General features: G+C 41.8%; 1 protein-coding gene and 1 pseudogene across 1 annotated transcript in view; one reads left to right on the forward strand and one right to left on the reverse strand.

Moving 5' to 3' along the window:
• Positions 1-26,691, reverse strand: part of Glg1 (golgi glycoprotein 1) — a 117,245-nt gene extending 90,554 nt beyond the window's left edge. Inside the window, exon 1 of the mRNA XM_005004609.4 lies at positions 26,203-26,691. Coding sequence (XP_005004666.1) covers positions 26,203-26,664 — 462 coding nt within the window. The 5' untranslated portion in view covers positions 26,665-26,691. The remainder of the gene's footprint in view (positions 1-26,202) is intronic.
• LOC111757478 (5S ribosomal RNA) lies at positions 7,266-7,379 on the forward strand (annotated as a pseudogene).

Consider the following 26,691-nt stretch of genomic DNA (forward strand, 5'->3'; position numbering starts at 1 on the left):
GGCTCCAAGTCATGGTAGCACCGCAGACAGGCAAGGCAGAGGAGAAATACTTCATGGCAGGCAAACGGGAACAAAATGCAAGCCAGGGACAAGACAAGCCTCTCTCTATCCCTTATCTAGGCTACCGGGATTAGGCACCAAACCAATCAGTGGACTGATTCAGTAAGCACTCACCCTCAATCCCATCATCTTTAACCCTAGCACTGCACCCTGAATCATTCACACTCTAGACCCAGCCACCTCTGAGGAAGTCCTACCTATGACTGCATGAGCCTTTGGCGGGACATCTAGGCCCAAGCTGTACGTCTCCAAGTAACTAAAGATAATGATACATGATGTATTAACTATTGTTATTCTATTATTTTATATAAAATACAAGAAGAGAGATTAGTCTGTGCACCAGTGAAAAGCCACAGCTAAGGCAACAGCTTTTCTATGAATGCCGTTTAATATCCACGTTTATGGGGCATGATGGGGCACACACTTGCAATCCTAGCACTTGGGAGGCTGAGGCAGGAAGACTGCTGGGAGCTCCAGGCCAGCCTGGCCTACATATGTGAGTTCAAGACCGCCTTAGTACTACATAGCAAGACCCTGTCTCAACACAAAACAAAATAAAGCAAAAAAAAAAAAAAAAAATGCGTATGTTTATAAAAGAAAAAAATAAATGTATTGCTGGGTTTTATAAAACAGCAATTGTCGCCAGTTGAGAGAAACTAAAAAACTAGTGTCAATTTAAGAGAATCTCTTTCAAATTACGCAGACACCCTTAGTCATTCTAATGTAGAAAACTTTAAGCAGGTGTGGTAGCCCACACCTATAATCCCAGCACTCACAGGCTGGCGCAGAAGAACTGCTGTGAGGCTAGACTGGAAGACATAATGAATTGAAAGACAGCCTGAACTACATAGTGAGACTCTGTCTTTTTTTTTTTTTTTTTGGTACCGAAGGGAGATCGAACTCACATGCCTGCTGAGCTAAATCTCTGGGCCCGAGATTCTGTCTTTAAAAAAAAAATTAAAAAGAAATTTAAAATTAAAACATAAAGAACTCTACAAGATTATAACAGGCCATGACTATGGGGCCAGAAATGCACATATTAAATAAAAGATTATAATCTGCAACAAGAATAGCAAATATAATAATGAAAATTATAAAAAGGAAGAAGGAATCATATGATTTTCTCTTCAGCATTCTGACTTCATTCTAAAATATTCTAACACCAATCACTGAGATTTGTTCCTCATTCTCTGTTAAAACTACAAGTTAACAAGTAATATACAACTTTTGGTTGCCTAGGGGTTTTTGGTGTTTGTTTTTATTTTTTAAATAATCAGACCTAATCAACAGCAGATTTGGTCTCTCTTCTAAAAATTTTCCCTGTATAAGTATGGGGATGACTCATGATTGATGAATGAGACTGAAGACAGAAGAAATGGACTAAAATCAATCTTATTAAGCTAAGTGCAAGCTTTCTGTAGAACTCAGCCAACCAATGCCATGTTCCAGCTACTGATTTGTCTGAGTACCATTCACAGCGCAGACAGTCCATTTTATGTTCTAGCTTTGTAAGATTTCTTGCTCTACGAAGCTCAACTTCAGAGTACATACTGCTGAGTGTTTTATGAAGCTGAAACGTAAGTTTTAAGACACCAATAGATAGGCCAGGGATGTAACAATGTGCACAGCACATCTTTAACATGCTTGAGACTCTGAGATTAATCCCCAGCAAAAATTTTACATACAGTATACAGAGAGGGAGGGAGGGAGGGAGGGAGGAAGGGAGGGAGGGGGAGGGGGAGAGGGAGGGGAAGGGGAAGGGGGAGAGAGAAACCAAGAGAAAGCTGGGCATGGTGGCGCATGCCTGTAATCCCAGCACTCAAAAGGTTAAGGCAAGAGGATTTCAAGACCAGCCTGGGCTACAAAGTGAGTTCAAGGTCAGTGTGAACCACAGAGTGAGACCCTTTCTCAAAAAAAATTTTTTTTAAATTATAAAATGAACCAAATGAACAGCTTAAATATTCAAAAATTAGGCAATACAAAATTAAAGAGTTATGGGGAAAAGAATGAGGGGAAGGGAAAAAATAATTAGGAAATGTCATGTACATGTATCAACTCCCCACGATAAATATAATCATTATGTACTACTAACATGCCAAAAAAAAGTTTTGAGTTAAAGCGGGGAGAGCTACAATAGATTAGTTATTCATATAAACCTGGCAACACTGACTTTAAAACTATGTACATGTACTACTCAAATAAAAAAGAAGAGACTAAACTCATATGCCTGCCAGGCCACATGGCAACCATATGAATGCATGAATATTTTCTGAAGACACATCACTATGCTATCAGCTGTGCTTTAGTGCACAAAAAAATCTGGCCTAAAGATATTTATTGTCTTTGTTTTTAATATCCCAAAATACAATTTGCATAAATTATTTTGAGACATCCTATTAAAAAGATTTACGAAAAGACATTTGACTTGGGAGGCTGAGGCAGGAGGATCACTACAAGTTCAAAGCCAGCCTGGGCTACATGGTCAGTTCAAGGCCAGCCTGTAATATACTACATGGTGAGACCCTGTCTCAAAAAACAGAGAGAGCTGAGAATCTAGCTCAGTTGCCTGGTCAACAAAGGACTGGGATGTAGCTTAGCACAAAGGCCCTAGATTCAATCTCAAGAACAGCCAAAAAAAAGAAAAAGGCAAATTAAAAGTAAATTTCTGAGTCTTTTGTTGGGTATGGAGACTGAGCTGCAGCCTTCTGCAGGTGAAGCACATGTTCCCCCTACCACCGAGCTCCAGTCAAAGCCCCAATTTCCTTAATCGTGAAAGACCTTTTATGGACCAGTATATTCTTCTTTTTACACGTTTTTTGCTCTCTTTTCCCTGTGAAACCTCTCAAACAGTTGAAATACACATTTTATAGGAACATTTCTACTTTTCCAAAAACCATGATCTTTTTTTGTTTCTATTTTATTTTTTGTGGCCCTGCGGATTGAAATTAGGGGAGTCCTGAGCTATATCCTCAGTCTTTTTTTAAAATTTAATTTAATTTAATTTTAAAGAGGACAAAATAGGATAAAACCAATCAAAGCAAACCAGTGTCAGTCATACAGGACTTCAAAACATTATGAAATCATTGCCACAATGCCTCGAGGTCTTCAAAATAGCTGCAGATAACTTCATACATAGTAAAAATCAAATAGACCAGAATAGAATAGAAACAATAAAAACAAAACAATGAATGCAGCAAAGGACTTCAAAACAAGACAACAGTAAATCCAAAATTGGGGCTGGGGATTTAGCTCAGCGGCATAAGTGCCTTCCTTGCAAGTGTGCAGTTGTGAGTTCGATCCCTGGTATAGATAAAAACGAAAAAGACAAAAAAAAAAAAAAAATACTCGTAAATCCAAAATTGCTACCATAGTTCTTGCTATCTTTAAAATAGCTGTTTGTGCCACTGGATTGAACATAATCAAACAAAACAAAAGGAAATAAAATCCAACCCAATAAAACAAGAGAAACGACATAGGACCTCAAAACAAGACCATAGGGAATCAACAATGGCTACAACCCTCAGAAGGAGATCACTCCTAGGTATCACGCTGCGTACTGTTATCCTCTGAACCTGCGATCAGACCACAGGCCCTATGCCTGCAATGTTAGTGAGACACCAAGCACCACCGGCATCCAATTGCATTTCACCTCCACAGCTATCATCACAGCCTGGGCTTCTCCAGGTAAACTGGTTGCTTAGGGGAAGGCTGGGGGGGGGATTGGTTTGCCAGCCTGCATGCCAGAAGGGGCTGGGGTCCATCTGTTCCAGTCCGCCAGCAGCCTGCACGCGACGCTGGTTCCCAGACTGGGCTTGCTTCCTGGTGTATACGGCCTTCTTCCCTCAGTTTTTTTGGTTTTTGTTTTGTTTTGTTTTTTTAAATTTTGAGACAGTCTCATCATTAAGTGCCCAGATGGGACATGAACTTTCCATCCTCCTGCCTCAGCCTCCCAAGTTGTGGGAATACCACCACCAGGCCCAGCTCAGGTCCTAACTGCTCTTTCCCTTGTCATTAATTTTAAGTGTGTGCTTCTATGCAGCCTATGATTACTACCACCTCTATTTAAAGTCCTTTTTCCAAGCCTCCCACAACCAAAATTTCCCTTTCCTTAGCTTCCAACTAATTCTTGTAAATCTTCAATTCGAAACCACTTCTGTCCCCTATAATTCCCTCAAGAAGCCTCTGCCCAACCCTTAATTGTGAGCACTCCCCAGGGCTGCCCTTGGAATAGCAGCCTCTACTTACACATTCTTCAAGGGGGCCCAACCGTTTTCATGGCCCCAGCTGCGGCCTTTTAAGCTAAATGATGACTGTAAAACTTAGAGCCAGTTCCAGATTTACATCCTCCTCTTACTGGAAATTGCTTGAAATGCCTAAATATCATTTCAAACCCAACACAAGCTAAAAATGATATGCGTTTGGAAATAGCCTGACAGTTAAATTTTGATTCCTTTCTTCTTTACCTGGTTAACTTTAGCTAAATTATCATTTTCTCCGAAAAACACTTTCTGGCTCTCCCCCTCACTGTGTCCACAAACTCTCTCACAGCACTTACATAGCTACAATTTTCCATTTATTTTATAATTCTTTAATGCCTACAGCTGCCTAACACAGTGGTGCATGCCAGTAATCCCAACACTCAGGAGGCTGAAGCAGGAAGACGGCCACAAGTTCAAGGCCTGCCTGGACTACATTCAAGATGATGTCTCATAAAACCAAAAAACAGTGAACCCACTACACTGTCACCCACAGCCACAAAAAGCAGCCAGTGCCTGTGCATACTGATGGCAGTTCTGACAACTGGGGCCTGGATGCCACATTGTCCCCAGCAGGACTACTGGGCCCTGGAACCCTGAGCATAGACGCTGGGCTCGCTGCTGCAGGCCCAGAGAGGGCTTTCAGACTGCATGGCCACAGTCAGAAGCCTGCAGGGCCACCACAGGATAAGAGGCCTGGACTCTGTGGGCTGGAGGGACTCTGGCCTGTGAAGTGCCAAGGAGGAGAAGGAAGAGGAGGAGGAAGAGCCTGGGGAGGATCACAGTCACGTCCTCGCCCACTCGCTGTCTCTCCCTGTGACACCAAGAATCTGGCTGTTCGTCTCCCCTCTGCTGCAGTTGTCCAGTGCCATCCCATGCCCCCAAGTTTCCTTCACTGGTGGCTCCTGGTCCTAAGATGCTGTTACGCTATTAAAGTCATTCCAAAAAAAAAAGATTACCACACTGTCAGTACCAACCATTAAGTTTTTGGCACATAGCAAGTAATATTCATCAAAAATGTGCCAAACAAATGAACAAAGACTTTCTAAATTATTTCTAGGTGATCTGTCCTGTCCCCATCTGTCCTGTCCCCATCTCCTTCGCTACTAGTAAGGCTTTTCACACCAGGAGCTTTTATTACGAAAGCAGCTCAATGATCTTCTGGTTTTCTTCTCTTCAATCCATGTTCACAAGAACAATTTCCTTATCTTATTACATTCTGCTGCCCCAAAAGAGACTTCCTCCCTCTCTCAAAAACAAATGTAAAGCTGAGTGTGATGGCACATATCTGTAACTCCAGCTACAGAAGGCTGAGGCAGAAGGACCACAACTTTTGAGGCTAGCCTTGGCAAGTGAGTAAAACCTCAAAAGTAAAGTAAAGCCTGGGATGTGGCTCATCTGCACAGCGCTTGGTTCACTCTCCCATACACCACCCCCATCTAAACTGACCCAGGGTTTCACTGACGCCAGTCCTTCCCACTGCCCATGGCTCTGAAAAATACCAATTTTTTTTTTCTTTTATTGCCTTTTTTTTCAAAGTTCCTTGTTGGCTAACACAGCAATATTTCCTTGGAAATGTTACTATCAATTGTACCACAAATACCTAACATTCATTAACCAAGTATTGTCAGCAATGTATTTATAAACCATAATTAACCAAGTTTTGTTACCAACATATTTATAAATCATCTCTAGGGTATATTTCTTTTCTTTTTTGTTTGTGACAGGATCTTGCTATATAGTACAGGCTGTCCTTGAACTTAGTGGTGATCCTCCTGCCTCAGCCCCCAGGATGCTGGGATTTCGGGGGTACACCACCACTTCCAACTAGGGTATAGGATTTACAAGACATGATTAATATTATTCTTTCAATTAGTGTTTCATCTTATAAATGTGGTCCTTATAGTCTAATGATTACACATTGAAACCTTCTAAGTAAAAGCATGACAAATCAAATTTAGTTATCTAATATAACAGACAAGGGGCCAGGGGTTTAGCTCAGTGGCGTAAGTGCCTGCTTGGCAAACTCAAGGTTGTGAGTTCGATATCCAGCACCAAAAATTTTAAAATAAAATAAAATAACAGAGAAGCCAGACATGGTGGTGCACACCTGTAATCCCAGCATTCCAAGCATGGAGAGGCTGAAGCAGGAGAAGGAAATTGGAGACCAGCCTGGGCTACCTATTGAGTTTGAGGCCAGCTGATCTTGTGTCAAAAAACAACAAAAAAAGCAAATTTTGGGCCTGGAGATTTAGCTCAGTGGCATAAATGCCTGCCTTGCAAGCAGGCAGTCATGAGTTCGATTTCTGGTACTGATAAAAAAAAATAAGCAAATTTTAAAATCTACAGTAACAGGCTGGGGATTTAGCTCAGTGGCATAAGTGCCTGCCTTGTAGGCACATAGTCGTGAGTTTGAACCCCACTACCCCCCCCAAAAAAATCTAAAATAACAGGTGGGCATCAGCATCAGAAAAAAATGTACTAATAAATGTACTAATGTACTAATAAAATATATGCATAAAATATATGCTAGCCATGACAAGCACACCTGTAACCCTAGCATGTGAAAGGCTCAGGCAAGAGCCTTGCAAATTTGAGTCCCACCTGGGCAATTCACATAGCAAGACCCCTGTCACAAAAATTACAAAGGGCTGGGGATGCAGCTCACTGCAAAGGTCCTGGATTCAATGGAAGGAAAGGAGGGAAGGAGAAAGGAAAGTTTGCTTTTCAAGAGAGTGCTGCAGGCCGGGGACATAGATCAGTGGCCTAAGTACCTGCCTGGCAAGCGCAAGGTTGACCTCAATCCTTGGTACAAAAAAAGAGAGAAAACACTGCTTCACAAAATAAAATTAACAGAATACATATGTAAACATAAGAAAGCCAATCAAATTATGTTACTATGCTATGACACTAAAATCTTCATGAAATAACAGTATATAATACAATCCAGTTTACGGCCATACCACCCTGAACACGCCTGATCTCGTCTGATCTCAGAAACTAAGCAGGGTCGGGCCTGGTTAGTACTTGGAGACTGCCTAGGAATACCTGGTGCTGTAGAGTTTATTAAAAAATGGGGCTGGGGATTTAGCTCAGTGGCATAAGCGCCTGCCTCGAAAGCAGGCAGTCGTGAGTTCGATCCCTGGTACCGGTAAAAACGAAAAAGCCAAAAAAGACAAAAAAGAAATTAATAATAATAATAATACAATCCAGTAGCTTAGTTTCTTTCCTTTTTTTTTTTTTTTTTTTTTTTTTTTTTGTCTTTTTATCGGTACCAGGTATCGAACTCACGACTGCCTGTTTGCCATGCAGGCGCTTATGCCGCTGAGCTAAATCCCCAGCCCCTCTTTCCATTATTATAACCCAATAATTTAAACTGCGTTTTCTAATGCTAAGTACAATGCTTTTTTTTCTTTTTTCTTTTCTTTTTGTCTTTTTGAGACGGGGTCTCACTATGCAGTTCAGGCTGGTCTTGAGCCCACTTTGTAGGCCAGGCTGGTCTCAACTTGCAACGATCCTCCTGCCTCAGCCTCCCAAGTGCTGGGATTACAGGAATATGCCACCCTGCCTGGCAATGCTTTTTTTCTGAGATGGATTATTCACCTCATTTGCAGTAAGAACCACTGGAAAAGGAGTAAAGATTCTTTAAATGCAAAATACCTGTAACACCTATAAATAATTGAATAATTACACATAAGTCAACATAACAAACTTCCTGAAAAACTTCATCATTAAAGTAAGAATGCCTCTACCTTGGGGCTGGGGATTAAGCTCAGCAGCAGAAGCACCTGCTCCCCAAGTGTGAGGTTGGGTAAAGGGGGGAAGGGGGAATGCCTCTACCTAAAAAATATTACACAAAGAAAAATAGCCACTCAGGTATGGTAGTGCACATCTATAATCTCAGTACTCAAGAGGTTGAGATATGAAAATCACAAATTCAAGATCAGCCTGAGAAACTTAGCAAGACCCTGTCTCAAAATAAAAACTAAAAAATGGACTTTTAGCTCAGAGCAAAGGCCTTAAGTTCAAACACCAGAAATGGGGCAGTGTGGAGAAGCATTACAGGTAGCTAAATTATTAGGAATATTGCAGGCAGTGAGACAGGGCTGTGCCCTCAAGACTTCAGTGCCCAACACAACTATAGCCGCAGGCACATTCACTGAAGGCCAGGCTTGCTGTATTGCCCAGGCATGATGGAAGTCCTAGGCTCAAAGGATCCTCCTGTCTCAGCCTCCTAATAGTTGGGACTGCTTGTCTATTTGAGTCAGATATAGAGTAGTAAGAAGACTCCTCAAGAAAAGGGTTGTATTTACTAATAATCTTCTAGTTGTGTTGCACCTGCCCAGTTGTCCACATATCTTATGCATCTTTTTTTCCTTTTTTGAGATAGGGACTCAGTGCGTAACCCAGACCGGCCTCAATTCCTACTGACCTTTGATCTTTTTGCCTAGCCTTCTGAGTGCTGAGATTACAGGAATCCCAGGTGTATACCACCACACCCAACTCTGGCTACTCTTTTTGATCTAGAGGTTTGTTTGTTTTTTGGTATTAGGGATAAAACCTAGAACCTTCACACCAAACTACCCAGCCCTCTTTTACTGTTTTAAGATAGTCCAGTTGCCCAACCTGGACTGCAATTTGTGTCCTGTCCCAGCTTCCCAGAGTGGGTGAAACCTCTGCGTGGTGTCTAAAGTCCTCCTGACAACAGGGCATATGATATATGGCCACCGAATAATGTAAGGGAAATGTAACTCCTGACCTACTGGATATCTGAAATGTCAAGTTCATGGTCTCTAAAATTGAGGAGTGAATGCTAGAAACAACAGAGGTGAAGAGAAGGAAGAATTCATTAAGAGGAACAGAAAGGGACTGGAAAAGTGGGTTGCCCGCCTACCCCACTTTTCAAGGAAGATCATTTGAGACTAAGACTTCCAGCCAGACTGAGTAATACAGCAAGACCTGCTCTCACTCTTTTTTTTTTCAGACCAATGAAAATTTAACTACAAAATTTGAAAAGAATTCCAACTTGGTTTTTGAAATGGAACTAAACAAAATTCCAATTGTTCTGTGTTTTATCTCCTGTTATAATAAATCAAGAAACATTACACAATTCACCCACATTAAAGTTCAAATGGACAAAGAGTATAAGCCTGACACAGTGGATAAAGCCAGATCCTGTTTTACAAAGGTTCGGAACAATCACCCTGGATGAAAGTTTAAAGCAAATATACAGGTCAGGACCCATGAGCCAAGCCAAGGGCAAAGACCTCACAGCAAGAGGTCTCTATTGTTCATTTTCAAGTAACCTAGGGAGCCAAAAGTCAAACCCAAGTATTAAACCAAATCCAAGTTTGCACACAAATAGCAAGTTAGCTAATAATTAACAGACTAGTTACTTTAAACTACCTAAAAACAACTTTAAAATACACGTAGAGGAAGATAGGGATTTAGCTAAGCAGCATAAGCCTGTGAGTTCAACCTCCGGTACCAAGAAAAAATAAAATAAAAATAAAAATAAAAAAATACACATAGGTACTTTAAGATATATAAACTGTCCCAAACCTTGAGCAAAAACACCTAAGATCCTTCCTGCTAACAAACACTAAACTGCCATCAGATAACCTGCAACCCGGGTCACCGGTGGAGTTCTCTGACCCACAGGAAGCATGGCTCCATCTCTCTCCTACAAGCGTTCCTTCGCACAGAGAGGAAACTAAAGCCAACTGACTGGCACGAAATTGCTTCCCTTCTAGAAGTCCAAGGCCTTGGCTTTCACCCCAGCACTGCAGAAACATAGCAAGCAAAAACCATGACGCAAGAGGAGGAGCAGAGCGGAAGGGCAGTCTGTGCCGAATCAGCTCAGGCTTGGGGCTGACTAGGAGGGCACAGGTCCCAGGGTTCTGACCCTATGGCAAGTACCAAACTGGAACTGAGATGGCCAGAAGGCTGAAGCTGCTTCCATATTTTTAAATCAAAGACATTGTAACACCAAAAATCAACCACAAAGAAAGCATCTACAGGGCCAGGGATTTAGCTCAGCAGCCTGGCAAGTGCAAGGTTCTGAGTTCAATCCTGGTACCATTAAAAAAAAAAAAAAAAAAAGTAAAGTATCTACTTTTCTCCATATGGAAACTAAGAGAGCCAGGTGTAGAATAGTTCATGGGCGGAGCACTCACTTCTGAGGCAGCAGACCTGGGATTCAATCCTCAGCACCAAGATCATCCACTCAAACAGAAGAAATAAAGACTCACAGGCATTCTCTAAAGAAAGAGGAAGAATGCAAACTTCCTGACAAGACCAATCAAAGGCTTGTGCTAGCATGCCCCAGGCAACTAAGAGAGGCTGCTGGCTGTCTGCTAACACTTTGTGCCCCCTTTCAGAGTCCAGAGTTCTCACTAGGAGAGCAAGCCATGTTTCTAGGCCCAGCCTGGAAATGATCACCCAGGAGTGTGAACAAGAGCACAGTAATCAGCTCATTCCAGCACTCAGCCTGAGGCAGGAAGATCACCCCAAGTTTGAAGCCAACCTGGGCCGCAGAATGAATTCAAGGCCAGCCTGGACTACATAGTGAGACCTTATCTAAGTAAGTAACTTCAAGGAGCACAGACTTAAAGAACAAGATGTTAAATGGGTGCATTCTACGGTATGTAAAAAAAATCATTGGTGGGAGTAGGGAGTGGAAAGGGCTTTAAAAAAAGCAGCAGGCATAGGGCTTCACACACACCCTCCCCTGGTTTTTGAGATAGGGTCTCACCACTAGGTTCAGGCTGGCCTTGAACTCACTTCATAGCCCAGGCTGCGGTGCATACAAACTTGCAGCAACCCTCTTGCCTTAGCCTCCAGAACGCTAGGGTTACAGGCATGCGCCAGCATACCCAGCTACGGGCCCTTTTTTTGCTACTTTGCCACAGGATCCTGTGAATCACTATATCGCCCAGGCTGGGCTCAAACTTGACATCCTTTTGTTTCAGCCTCCCAGAGTCCTGAGATGGCAAGTACCATGCCTGGCTTAATCCTTCTTGCCAGATTACCAAAAAAGGTGGTACATCATACGAGGTATATCTTTTCTTTCTTCATTTAATATTAGGTGTTACAGATCTTTCTGTAAATGACATAAAGAGCTTTTTCACAGCAACACAATAGGTCACTGTATGAATGCCTATTTAATTACTGCTTTACTGACAGGTGTTGGGCTGTTTCCAAATTGTTGTTTGCTATTACCAAAAATAATGCCTTCTGCACTGATCATATTGTATAAATAAATTTTCAGAAACAGAACACATGGGCCAAAAGATAAATATCTTACACACAACACATTTATAATTTTAGTAAATAATTTGTGCTCTTTTCTAACAAAGTTCCCTCATTCACTTCCACTTAATATACCAGAAGTTACACTTTAAGGAGTGGGCATTTCTGTTCTCGCCCATGAAGGATTAAGAACTGTAGCACAGGACTTGTCTTGCTTACTGCACTGCAAATGACTAGACAAAGCATCTGAATCCTCTGTAGTCACTGGACAATGAGCAGCACAGGACTGTGATCCTCAGGGCAGGACACGAGCTGAGGAAGCCTACAATCAGTCCGCTCATGCCTGGCAGTGGTTTCCTGACTACAGCAGAGGCAGAGGAACCCAAATGAACCCTGACGGTCCTGCTAAATAGAGGGAAACCACAGCTCAGGACATCCAAAGTGGTTAGAATGTGCAAGACTGAACTCACAGAGAAAGTAGAAGAGCAAAAACCAGAGAAAGCACAAGTGATGCCCTTGAGGCAAACAAAAATCTACCACTGGTTTGAAAAAAAAAAAGAAGGGAGAGGCTAGGGACTTAGCTCAGTGACACAGTGCCTGCCTGGCAAGTATGAAGTCCTGAGTTCAAATCCTGATATCCCTCCACTACCACCCCAAAAAAGGGGAAGGGTTGGGGATTTAGGTCAGCAGCATAAGCACCTGCCTAGGAAGCGCGAGGTCATGAGTTCAATTCCCAGTACCAAAAAAAAAAAAAAAAAACAGGATAGCTGGATGTGGTGGTATGGGCCTATAACCTTGGCACTTGAGAGGCTGAGATAGGAGGATCATTGTAAATTCGAGACCAGCCTGGATTACATAGTATATTTAAGACCAACCCAAAATGAACTCCAATAGTCAGATCTTGTTAAAAGAGTTAATAACAACAACAAAAAATTACTGAAATGATGGGATTAAACTTTTTTTTAAACCCGAGACAGGGTTTCACTATGTAGTCCAGACTGGCCTCAAACTCATAGTGACTCTTCTTTTTTTTTTTTTTTTGTCTTTTTCCTTTTTATCGGTACCGGGGATCAAACTCACGACTGCCTGCTTGCAAGGCAGGCGCTTATGCCGCTGAGCTAAATCCCCAGCCCCCATTGTGATCCTTCTGCTTCAGACTCCTGAGTGTTGGGATCACGGGCATGCATCCCTCTGCCCCCTGAAAAGCAACTTTTTAAAAGATTTTGAATTTGGGGCTAGAGATAGAGCTCAGCGGCACAGTGCCTGCCAGGACCTTCTCCTGTAGTACTGGGGCTTTGAACCCAGGGCCTCTTGCCTGCCAGGTCAGTACTCCACCAATGAGTTACATCCCCAGTCTTTTCTTTTGGCTGTTTTTTTTTTTTCCCCACAAAGACCTTAAAACAGGTATTATGAGTACACTGAAAGATGTAAAGGAAAATATCAACACAATGAAGAGAGAAGTGGAATATATTTTTAAATGACTCAAATCAAACTTCTACAGATGAAATAAAAATAAAATATAGCTAGGCACAATAGCACACACCTGTAACCCCAGCGCTTGGAAGGCTGAGGCAGGAGGACCACTGTTAGTATGATGTCAGCCTGAGCTACATGATGAGTTCAAGGTCAGCTAAATCAAATATGTGGGGGGACGGGGAGAAAGATTAGATCCAGAGAGGAGGGCAACAGAAGAATAATAAACACACAGTATGTGCTCAAATATGTGCTGATTTACATAAAAAGTAGAAAAGCAATAAGTAACAATAATGTGGAAATATACTATCTACGTAAATGTGCAAGTTAGCTGAAAAGTAATTTTTTTCTTAACCCAAGACAGGGTTTCATTAATATTCCAGACTGGCCTCGAACTCACGGTGACCCTCCTGCCTCAGACGCCTGAGTGTTGGGATTACAGGCATTGGTCCCTCTGCTCTCTGAAAAGCAACTTTCTAAAAGATTTTTAATTTGGAGCCAGACATAGAGCTCAGGTAAGGGCAGGTCCTGAGTTCGACTCCCAGTACCAAAAAAGGAAAAATAAATAAACAATAAAAGATTTTGAATTTTACAAGATTTGGGTTACAGTCTAAATCCTGGGTGACTTGCAAATCTATCTAACTGGACTTTTTGTTTTGTGGCACTTGTGTTCTTCTGAGATGAAATTTCACTCCCAGGATAGCCTCAAATTCCTGGGCTCAAGTGAGCCTCCCACCACTTCAGCTTCCCGAGTAGCTGGGACTACAGGTACTGCCACCACACCCAGCTTGTTTTTGGTTTTGGGGTGGTTTTTTTTTTTTGTCTTTTTCCTTTTTATCGGTACCGGGGATCGAACTCACGACTGCCTGCTTGCAAGGCAGGTGCTTATGCGGCTGAGCTAAATCCCCAGCCCCCTTGTTTTTTGTTTTGAAGACAGGGTCTTACTACATAGCCAGGGTGACCCTCAAATTTAATGTTGGGGTTATACCAGCAAACCAGCTTCCAGCTTGTTTTTAACCTGTGAAATAAGACCAATGTCTCTTCTATCTAATGCCTTGTGATTATCAAGAATTATAAATGACATTTTTTAAGGGCTCTATCAACTAAATGTTAAGACTGCAACTGGACCTACATGGCACACGTCTGTAATCCCAGCACTCAGGAGACTGAGGCAGGAGAATTGTGAGTTCATTCTCTTTTCTCTTCTCTCTCCCTTATTTTGTCTTCTCGAGACAGGATTTCACTATCTAGTTTAGGCTGGCCTTGAACTCACAGGATTTCACTATCTAGTTTAGGCTGGCCTTGAACTCTAGTTTAGGCCAGCCTAAACTAGATAGTGAAATCCTGTCTCGAGAAGACAAAATAAGGGAGAGAGAAGAGAAAAGAGAAGAGAGAAGATGTAAAAACAAGACAATCTACAAAGGTTCTCTTCCTTTTGTCATGGAGGCAGATAAATGAGAAGCTGGAGAAGCTTTTTTCAGAGACTCCCAGGGTGAATGAAAGTCCTACCTTTAAATGACTAATTTCTCCTGCCTACTCATTGTTAACAGCACTTTCAGGATGATACAAAAAGAAACAATGAAACAGCTGGAAAGACAGATCCTATTTATTCAAATATGAAGATTAGCTTTGAAAGTGCTATTTTAATATGACTGGGTATTAGAAAATTCTTATGGTTTGATCACAGAAAGCCAGGTCGTAAAGAGAGGGGTCGTGAGCTGTAAAAAGGCAAGGGCATGGTGAAATATGGTTGAGGAAAATTCCAAATCACTGGCTGTAACATCTTTCCACCAAGCATGATGGCATACACCTGTAAACACAGTCCTTGGGAGGCTGAGGCAGGAAGATCACCACCTTTTTGAGGCCAGCCTGCACTCCACCGTGAGTTCAAGGCCAGTCTGAATGACATGGTGAGATCTGGTCTTTAAAAAAATAAAAAGTCTTTCCAATAACTAACATTTATATACAGTCCTTATAAATGCAAAGCTGCAACTCCCTAGAAGCCCACAACAATGCTCAATGCATCTGTAGGTTGTGGACAGTAAAATGTGCAGACAGCTAGTGGAAAGTTAGGCTGGAAAACAGGCTAAAAATATCAGGCTAGAGAATGTGAATTTGCTTCCCTAAGTGAAAGGGAACCACATCAATATTTTCTGACTTCTGCTTTCTCTGTCCTAATTTACATTTCAGATATTGCTTTCAACTTAAAAATAAAAGTATGCAATAGTATAAATTATTGAAGCTTCTTACGGTGTTTTTTTTTAAAAGCCGGGCATGGTGGCTCACGTCTGTAATCCCAGCACTCAGGAGGCTGAGGCAAGGAGGATCATTGCAAGCTCAAGACCAGACTGAACTGCATAACAACCATGTCTTTTAAGACCCTGTCTCAAAAAGACAAAAAATAAATTAAAAAGGTAACTGTCAAACTAAAGGCAATTATTTATACAAAAAATACACAAGTCCTATAAATCTATCAAAGAGCTTTAGTGTTAAGTAGAATTTTATCTACTGACCCTTGAGGCCTAACCCCTCTGCACAGCTTACAGAATGAAAAAATTGCACTGTCCTTAATGTGACTAAGCTTAGTATTTATTCTTTAGTATTACAGACTGTTCCACAGGCCAGAGAAACCTTCCAGCTTAGCAATAATAGCAAAGTCCTTACCAATTACCATCTCCCTGGAAAGCACCCAACTTGCAGGAAAATATCTGATTTTTTAAAAACCTAATGTTACACAGATAGATAGTCAATGCCTCTGTATCTCAGCTGATAAAAGCTCTTTTTAATAATTCCATTTCACAGAGGGAGATCTATTTGAAGTAATGCTACCTTCAGAAGAATGACTTTTTCTGCTCTTACATGAGACAACCAAGTTTCCCTTTGACAGGCAGTGTATTCCAAAATTAGGTATCTTTGGCCCAAAAGAACTAGAGAGCATTTGGCAAGACGGACTCTTTCACCTGCACCCATGTGTCCTGCCCTGTCTGCCAGCCGTCACCTCAAACGATTCACATTTAAACACCTCGTGAAAGCTGTAAGGGGAGCGGTGCTGAGCCAAGGCCCTTCTTGTTTAGCCCGGTTCTGTTATAATTTCCCCCCGCCATTCTGAGACAGCATCTCACAGAGTTGTTTGTTTGGCATCAGGATCGAACTCACAACTTCACACTTGCCAGGGAGGCGCTGCACCACTCGCTTGCAAGCTACGTCCCAGCTCTGGCAAAATTGTTAGACTGCCCAGGCTGGGCTTGAACGTTGACTCCTCCTGCCTCAGTGTTCCAGAGAACTGGGATTATAGGCCATATAGATGTTCTCTTTTCTTTTTCCTTACATACGCGTAAGTTATTTAACAAGTTCATCTCTTGATGAATATTTGCGTTAGATACTGTCAGCTCAGACACTTTCATTTACACACACACACACACACACATACTTTTTGTTTTTTCTAACTGAAATAAAATGGATTTGGAAAAATTAAAATAAAATTAAATTTTAAAAAAACAAAGAAATGTTCTTGACTTAAGCCTTGGAAGGAGTATATAAAAGGTGTAGTTGATTCATTTTACATTTCTCCTAAGCCAACAAACATAAAGCATTATTTTGAACAACTTCACAACTGCAGCAATAAATGAGAAAGGGAAAGAAAAGCAAAATTGAAAATTTAAGTTTAATGCAATCTGCTCAAGGTCGTAGCAAGGTAAATAACTAGAATTTGAAATCAGGACTGTTAGGCATGGCGGTGTACTCATGTAATCTCAGCACTCAGGAGGCTGAGGCAGGAGGATCACTGCAAATTCAAGGCCTTCCTGGGCTACAAAGTGAGCTCCAGGCCAGCCTAAACTGCATGGCGAGACCCTATCTCAAAAACACACAAAAAAAAAAAAAAAAAAAAAAAAGAGAGAGAGAGAGAACCGGACCAGAGATCAAAGCCCACTGCACTTTTCCACTAACCACACTCTCTTATCACAAGCTGAGCATGACTGCAGAGGACCAGCTCTTCTGACCTTCAGTTCTATTTAACAGGAATATACTCCCTAAAAGATACTGATCAACACCTAGCAGGTTGTGTTTATTATTAAAACGTTATGTCCTCTTCTCCATCCTTAAAGTTAGTGGCTTGCCTCATGCTGTTCATCACATTTTGTACAAAGCTAATTTGACCCATGCAGGAACTTTACGAATTTTGTTCCGTTGACTTATAGGCTGACTTTCTACTTTATAGCTTCGCTTTTGCAGTAGTGAGGATCAAACTCAGGGCACCATACATGCTAGTGAGTGCTCTACTCCTGAGCTACACCCAGCCCTGACTTTCTACTTTAAATTTAAATTATAAATGAAACCTTTCATTGGGGATAGTAGTTCATGCCTGTAATTTCAACACTCAGGAGCCTCAGGCAGAAGTATCACCCTGAGGAGCTCAAGGCCAGCCTGGGCTACATAGTGAGACTTTGTCTCAAAAAACCAAAAATATTTTTAAAATACCAAAAAAGAAAATAGAAATAAATAAGGCCAGGCATGGTGGCCCATACCTGTAATCCTAGGTACTTGAGCTCTACATTTTCTACTTTCAATAAGATTAAAGCTGAATAAAAAGTAGATGCCTGGTTCTCTGCCTTGTTTTTAGATTCCAGTCCACACTTCTTGTTCTCCACACTCTATTTTAATGCAGATATGGGTTTGTACTGGCACAATTTAAGAGCCATCACTTGAGACTCTTAAATTTCAAATCTATCTAAGTAAACTAAATAAATAACTTGTGACTTCCAATTCTTTGTTTTGGCTTGGTTTGTTTTTTTCAAACAGTCTCCACATGTAGTTCAGAATGGCACCGAGCTCTCTATGCAGTCCAGGGGGGCCTCACATTGATGGTGATCTGCCTCAGCCCCCTAAGTGCTGGGATTACAGGGTTGTGCCACCATACCAAGCAGCTTCCAGTGTTATCAAGGTATCATTCTGCTCTAACTGAAAAGGCTGAAGCATTCATTATGTTCGTTAGCAAGACATCCTGAAGATGTAACCCATCCACTAACAGGATCAGGAAGCATTTGAAAGCAGGTAAATTTTTAAATTTTATTATATGAACCCCTATTTAAGAAAAACGAAATATATTAGTTGGAGTGCTGCATGCCTATAACTCCAGCACTCTAGGAGGCCGAGGCAGTAAGATCATGAGTTCAGGTCCTGCCTGGGCAATTTAGCAAGAGCCTATCTAGAAATACAAAGCCTGGGATATGGCTCAGTGAGAAGCCCTGGGTTCAATCTTCAAGTTCTAGAACAAACAAACAAACAAAAAGAGACAGGGGAGAAAGAGAAAGAAAAGAGGAAATCAAGGGAGAATAAAGAAAAAAGGGCCAGCAATGTAGCTATAAGCCATAGCTACTTGGGTTAAATCTCCAGTACCAGACAGGAAGGAAGGAAGGAAGCAGAGATGGATGGACAGAGAGATGGATGGGATGGGATGGAGCGAGGGAAAAAGGAGGAAGGGAGGGACATTCTTAATAAATGCTACTAATTATCATATGCATCCTCCAACACTAAGCACGGTGTTTAACATGCAGGATTCAATAAACGTTTGCTAGGCAGACATGGAGGTGCAAGCTTGTAATCCCAGGACTTGGGAGGCTGAGGTAGGAGGATCACCATGAGTTCAAGGGCAGCCTGAACTACAGAGCAAGACTTTCTCAAAATAAATGATTGTTTGAAGAAAAATTCATTTGCAAGATAGCCTATAAGCCATTTTAATTGCTTCTTTTTAAAATACATAAATATCTCATATTTATATGAGAGGGGTTTTTTAACTGAAGACTAAATTTGTTTTGAGCACATCAGGAGAAATGTACAGAAGAGAAATGTAGCATTTCTTCTTTTGGACTACTCAAGTATTTTATTTTCTTCTGCAGAACAATGAATTATTAAGTAACTATATGCTATAAAGCACTACCATCAAGAGACTTTTTAAAAAGTATTTGCCATTAGTGACAATGCTATTTCATAGGTAACTCTCAATTATCTGCAGAAACACCTTCATCTCGGGGTAGAATAAAAACACATCCCGTTTATGGGTTTACAGAATCTGCAGAACCAGTCAGTGGAAATGAGAGCCATCTAGACTCTGAAAGCCATCTAGATTCTGAAAAACTTCATAAACTCTCCAAAACAGTCAGCTGCCCTCTGTTCCTCTAAGCAGCTCCTGCTCTCAGCTGAGCTTAGAAGCACCTCAGCGGAGGTGTCTTCAGGGACAGCTCAGTTCCAGCATGTGCACACGGGTGTGCAAGATGAGTCCAGATAGCAGAGGACCAACAGCTTTCCTGCTAGAAAAGTGTAGCATATGTGTGAAACTCGGGTTCATGTGTATCTTCACTCAGAACAAACCTAAAGCACACAGTTGGAGGGGGGCAGTGGGAGTTTTATGAATGTGAAGGGCAGCAGAGGTCAACTAGGCATGATGGCATCTGCCCAAAATCCCCGCCACTGAGGCGGCGGAGATCACAAGCTTCTGGGTGGCTGAGGCAGAAGGATCGCAATGAGTTCAAGGTTAGCCTGAACTACACGGCAAGATCCTGTCTCAAAAAAAAAAAAAAAACAGGGAAATATGCAGCTCAGTGGTAGAGTGTGCAAGGCAGTGAATGGAACGGGTTCAACTCCCAGTACTGGGATGAAAAACGAAGTAGAGCTGGGTTCTACCCAAATCTCAATGTGTTCATTTCACTGCACTAAGAGAATTTATCGTCCATATGACATCAAGTGATTAACACTCTCTTCCATAATTGCATCTGGACTACAATGTCATTTATCAAACCAACTGTAAGCAATGGTGATGTCTTAAAGTACTAGTGTCCTTCCACAATGATAGGTACATAAAAGGAGATCAATAATGACGTGATTATGTGGTTACACAGCTTCCAACCACTGAGAGTTAGGAGAGAAGGAAATTTTATATTGGCTCAAACAAAAGTTATATCCTAAAGTCAACAATGATTGGATTAATTGCTGTATTATTGATGTTGTTACTTTCTTCTATGAATGAATATGGACTCAGGAAACAGTGCATGTATACCCAATGTACAAGGGAAACAAGGCACACAAGTTAGCTACAAGGAACACTGGGAAACTGCTGGGCACTGTGGCTCACACTTGTAATTCCAGCTCCTGGGGAAGCTGAGGGAGGATCTCCAGTCTAAGGCCCTTTTTGTGTTGTCCCAGGGATTCAAAATAGCAGGGAAATATAACTAAACCTTTTATTGCACTGATACAAATCCTTCGTTAAGTGAGCTGGGTCTTGTTTTGTTTTTTGAGACAAGCACTTTGTAGTTCAGGCTGACCTTGAACTTATTATGTAGCCCAGGCTGCATCAGCCTCTCCAGTGCAGGGATCACAGGTGTGCACAATCAGGCCAGGGCCTAGGTGACCTGTTATCTGGAACTGTTTTCATTAAACGGAAATTCTGCTCATAATAAACTCAAGACAGTAACTAAAATGGCTTTGTCTGTAACTGACCATCCACACAGTTGCTGTTGGTTGTGCATGTTTGTTTTGTGGCTTAAGGGGTGGAACACAAGGCTCACACGTGTGGAGCAAGTGCTCTGCCCCTGAGCTGCATCTCCAGCCCACAGCTGTTCGGCTCAAAGCGATTCTAACCATTTTATGTCCACTTCTGAACCCATGGCAACCTTAATAGTCACACTAATCATCTTCACTGCAGGGCAGACTGGAAGAAGCATGGTCTTTGAGCCAAAGAGGACTTGGTAAATAACAGTTCTATTATTACTTATAATGCAATAAGGGACAAATCACTTTCTCTGGGCCATTTCTTTCTTTCTTTTTTTTTTGTCTTTTTCGTTTTTATCGGTACCAGGGATCGAACTGACGACTGCCTGCTTGCAGGGCAGGCACTTATGCCGCTGAGCTAAATCCCCAGCCCCTCTCTGGGCCATTTCTAAGAGAACGCCACAACCCACTGCAAAAGACTACAAGAGTATCACATGGACCAGGGTATGATAGCGCATACTTATAATCCTAGCACTGAGGACCAACCCAGAATACATAGTGAGTTCAAGGGTGTCCTCAACTACACAGCAAGACCCTGTTTCCAAAAATGTAAGAGCACTAAGTGAAATATTGGGCCAGGTGTGGTGGCATACATCAATAATCCCAGCACGCAGGTGTCTGAGGCACGAGGATACTATGAGTTCAAGGCTAGCCTGAACTATACAGCAAAACACTGTCTCAAAAAAACAAGCAAAAAAGAAATAACAGCAGTAATGTAGCCCACTATTCTCAGAATATACAGCCAAGTGAAAGATTAAGAACAGAATAACACAAAAAATTTCACTTATGAATTTGAAAATGGGTTTATGGTTTATAATGCTGATTTCTTTTTCTTTTCCTTGTTTTTTTTTTTTTTTTTTTTTTTTTGGTGCCAGGTATCGAACTCACGACCTTGCACTTGCCAGCAGGCGTTGATACCGCCAAGCTATATTCCCAGTCCCTTTTCCTCCTTTTTTCAGACAGGGTCTTCCATACAGTTCAGGCCGACCTTGGGCTTACTTTGTAACCCAGGCTGGTCTTGAACTTGCAAACAATTCTCTTGCCTCAGCCTCCCAAGTGCTAGGATTACAGGAATAATTCCTTTTCAATATATGAAATGATACTGTTCAATATATAAATAATAATGTAAGAATCTTTTTTTTTTTTGTACCAGGGATTGAACTCACAACCTCACACTTGCCAGGCAGGTGCTTATGCAGCTGAGCTAAATCCCCAGCCCCTAATGTAAGAATCTTAAATATTCACAGAGTACATAGCTTTAGTAATAGATCACAAATTTATAATCTGACATTAATATATCCAGAGAAGATACTTAAGACAATGATGGCACATGCCTGGAATCCCAGCATTCTGGAGGGCTGAAACAAAAGGATGATAAATTCCAGCCTAGAAGGGGCTGGGGATTTAGCTCAGTGGCATAAGCACCTGCCTTGCAAGCAGGCAGTCGTGAGTTTGATCCCTGATACTGGTAAAAAGGAAAAAGACAAAAAAAAAAAAAAAATGTTAAAAAAAAAAATTCCAGCCTAGACAACTTAGTGACTTAGGAAAACCTTGTCTCAAAATAAAAAGTAAAAAACGCTGGGGTATAGCTCAGTGCTAAAGTCCTAGGTTCAAACCCTGGTACTACAAAAAAAAAAAAAAAAAAAAGAGAGAGAGAGAAAAATAAATTCAGAAGAAATAGTTTATGATGCAATTATATACAAAAAAAAAAAAAAAAAGCCAAGGGTTTAGCTCAGTGGCACAGAGCTTGCCTGTCAAGTGCAAGGTCATAAGTTACCAAAAAAGAAAAAAGAAAAAAAAAGTTCTTGATTTTTGTCTTTATCACAAATATATATTGAAGCATTTATGAGTGAAATGACAGAGTACCTAGAATCTGCTTTAAAATATGTCAAGTCTCCTAGGTGATGCATGGCTACAATCCCAGCAATAGGGAAAGTTGAGGCAGGAGGAAAACAAAACAAAGTTAGTCTCCTAAACTTATGCCCCAAAAACAGAAGTGTAGGGATCAGTTAAAGCTAGGACAGACAGAAAGACACAGAAAGACTACCCCCCACCCTTACTGCTATTTCACCTACTATTTAAGAGTGGGCCTGTTGGGTACATTGGGCCTTTTTAAAAGCGTGACTCATCTGTAAGCACAAAAAAAGAATGTCCCACATAACATATACCTTCAAAATAATGGATAAACTGCCTAAAGAAAAACTGTGAACTAGCATTGCATTAATACGCAGTGTTACTACAGCTTATCTGCAGATTTTGATTTGTTAGCATAGGATACATTAAACAAACTGAGAGTATAAACCAAAATTACCTAGAGGTAAATATACTTTTAATTAAATTCTGTAAGTGAACTACTATGCGACTTTGAACCACACTAGAGAAGCTTAAAATATCTGAATTTAAGGGGATGTAGCTCAGTCTACAGTACTTAGCATAAGCAAGGCTCTGACTTCAATCCATAGCACCCATAATCATTTTTTTTCTTTTAATTTAAGACTTAACCTAAATGGGCAGGCCTGTAATTCCAGCACTTAGGAGGCTGAGGCAGGAGGACCACTGTGATTTTGTGACCAGCCTGGGTTACAAAGTGAATTCCAGGCTAGCCCAAACTGCATAGTGAGACCTTGTCTCAAAAAGAAAAAAAAATTAATTTTTTTTAAAGACTTAACCTCACACTACATACCCACGTGGGGTTCCCCCCCACCCGGTTTTTTTGGTACCAGAGATCCAACTCACGACCTCACACCTGCTAGGCAGGCACTTGTACCACTGAAGTAAACCCTCCAGACCCATATAGTGTTGCTAAAATAAAAATGTACTTTGCTGTTTTCTGTTTTGGTTTTTTACTTTGTTTTGTTTTTTTGCAGTAAATCACACTGAGCTACATCTCCAACCTTTTTTATTTTTTTAAATGAGACAGAATCTCACTAAGTCAGGAAACTGCTCAAGCTAGGCTTCTAATTTTCCACCCTTGCTTCCCGGAGAGCTGAGACTACAGGCGCAAATCACCACACCATGCTATTTACTGCCTTTTAAATATTAACACACTGCCAGGCATAGAGGCACCCATTTGTGATCTCAGCACTTTGGAGGCTGAGTTAGGACCATTCACTGTTCTAGGCCAGCCTGGGTTTCACAGTGAGTTCAAAGCAGCCTGAACTACATAAGGTGACCCTTCCTCAAAAAAATCAAATAAGCAAACAAGTAAAAGAAAATACGAACTCACATACTCTAATCTTTCATAATTTTAATAGTAAGTACGCAAAGAACAATCTTTAAAAAAAAAAAACTTTCCTTGAATATATACCCAAAGGGATTAAGGAAAAACTTATGTCTACTTCTCCATCAAATATTTTTACTTACTGACTACCAAACACAAAACATATCCTATATATTTCTCTTCAAATATGCTTAGTTTACTTTGCAAGTTATGTTCTTTCATATATAAACCAATCATTTCCCAAAGTAAGTGCAACGAAATTTCCTTCTACATTTATAACTTCACCTCCTGAAGAGTAAATGTAGGTATTCATGTTCCTTTTTCAACATTTCCTTGTATACAGCTCTAATAGCTGGGCGTGGTGGCACATGCCTGTAATCCCAGCACACCAGGATGCTAGATCAGGAAGATTTAATTTTTTTTTTTTTTTTTTTTTTTTGCTGGGGACTGAACCAAGGCCTTTGCACGTGCTAGACAAAGGCTCTACCACTTGAGTTACAGCTGCACAAGCAAGATCCTATCTCAAACTGAAAAATAAAAAGAGCTGATGATATAGCTCAGTGTAAGGGTCCTGGATTCTATCACCAGTACTATCCCCCCAAAATTACCTACTAATTTAAACAGACTCCAAAATTACACAAACTAAAGTTATTTATGGGATGATGCAAGCTTCTACACACTTCTACTTACATCGCAAAGGACCATTCCTCCTGTTAAGTGGAGGACTGCAAAAACCTGAAGCCCAACCTGAAGAGGTCATTTTCGGCCACTTTCTCCACTACACCCTGTTTCTGCCACAATCCACTGTTTGGTCACCAATGCTAGGATCCTAATTTGAGGAAATAATATCTATTATATATCCTCAAAGATCAAATAGGTGTACAGTTCCAACACTTGCATTTGGGAGGCTAAGACAGGACAACGGTCATGAGTTGGAGCCCTGCCTGGGCTACACAGTGAGTTTAAGGTCAGCCTGGACTAACAGTAAGGCCCTGTCTCCAAAAAAAGCAGCAGCAGCAGCAGCAGTAGTAGTAGTAGTTTTACAGAATTAAGTATCTTAGCATTATCCTCTATAAGACTAGCTGAAGAACAGGGGCTGGGGATTTAGCTTAGCAGCATAAGCACCTGCCCTGCAAGGAGACGGTCGTGAGTTCGATCCCCAGTACCGATAAAAATAAAAAAGACTAGCTGAAGAATAAAGATAAAGAAGGAATTACTCTTCTGGTCAGTCTTCAAACTATACAGAAGTCACATAAAATCCCCCATTTCTGATGCCTCTGGAAACTTTCTCCTGATTGTGTATTTTTGCCCCTTCTGAATTCCTTTTGTATATAATAAAGAGCAAACATCACAGTGGGATGAAAGGGGAAACTGCCAAGAGTAGCAAATTGCTACAAAGTAGTGGTCTTCCCAATGCCAATTCTGATCATTCAATATGCCACATGATACCAAGCAGCAGGAGCTTCCTTCTACTTGTTAACCTCTGGAATTCTATAAACTTACACCTCTTAAAAAAGCATTCCCACCAGATTAGCTCCCAAACTTTGAGAGCTGTCAAATATATACTTAGGTTAACTGAATCACAATAAGTAACATCAAACAGATGTTGGACCAAGAGGGGCTGTTAAAATTATATTCAGACCTCAAATCCCACACCCGATCACACTGTACAGTATATGTATCATTACAGTTTCAAATCCTGCCCCAACTTTTCAAGCTTTAGAGCTCTAAGTCACTTGGAGTAATAACTTGAAAATGAGGTACACTACCAATTGATCAAAGGAAATGAAGGAAAAAAACATACATTCGTTTCCTCATTGGGTACATAACAGGGATTTGCGAATTACAAAAGAATGGAGGTAAAGACAATTAAATTCTGCTACTGACTACAATACACACCAGAACAGAGCCCGTGTTACCCACATAACCAGACATTATCTACTGTTAAAGAACGGGCCGGTCTTTCATAGTTTAAGTAACCAACCATTCTTCATGTTTCTTTATGGATTGCTACAAATTCTCCAGATTGAACCTGATAACAAAAATCCTAAACTGGCTTTCGGAGAGGAACCACTCTGCACAGAGCATCACACACAAAAGACAGGAGCAAACAGAAACACGCTCTGGGCCTTGGCGGATTGCGGCCAAGAGCCGAGGTCTTCATTCCAGACCCCCGGCAACAAGGAGAGAAAAAAAGGACTCAGAGTGGGGGTGGGGAAAGGTGGGGGTGGGGTTCCCCTCCTCGATTACGCCGGCAGGGAGGAGAAGAGAGAGAGGAGCTAGCGCAGCACAGAGGAAGCGAGAGAAGCGGCGGACCAGCATCGGCGGCTTCCAGGCCGGCGACACCCTCGGGCCCGCGCCAGGCCTGGCCCTCCCGGCCCTGTCGCCCCTCCTCACCTCCCTCACGTCCTGCAGACACTCGAGCACCGCCAGGTTGTTGCTCCAGGTGTGCTTGGGGCACACCCGGGTCACATCCTCCCTGCAGGACTCTTCCTCTGCCAGCTTCCAGCCCCCACCAGCCCCACCGGGCCCTGCTCCGCTCCGCCGGGCCGGAGGCCCACCCGCCGGGAAAAGCGGCTGTGGAGGCTGGGCCGCCTGTTGTTGCTGTTGTTGCTGTTGCTGTTGCTGCTGTTGTTGTTGCTGAAACTGCAATGACTGGGACAGCGACTGACCCACCGGGCCACCGCCTCCAGCCTGCCCGACGAAAGGCACAAAGTTGGCCCCTGGACCCTGGCCCTGGTTCTGGCTGTGGCTGCCCGGAGCTAAGATTTTCTGGGCCCCGACGGCCGCAAGCAGTAACGCTAGCTGCAGCGCCGCCGCCGAGCGGAACATTCTCCGTACACGTCCACACGCCGCCATCTTGGTTCCGCTGCGAGCTCGACGCAC

Source organism: Cavia porcellus, unplaced genomic scaffold, assembly GCF_034190915.1.
Source record: "Cavia porcellus strain 051 isolate PalLab524CR breed Dunkin Hartley unplaced genomic scaffold, mCavPor4.1 scaffold_4, whole genome shotgun sequence".
In the NCBI taxonomy this organism is placed as follows: Eukaryota; Metazoa; Chordata; class Mammalia; order Rodentia; family Caviidae; genus Cavia; species Cavia porcellus.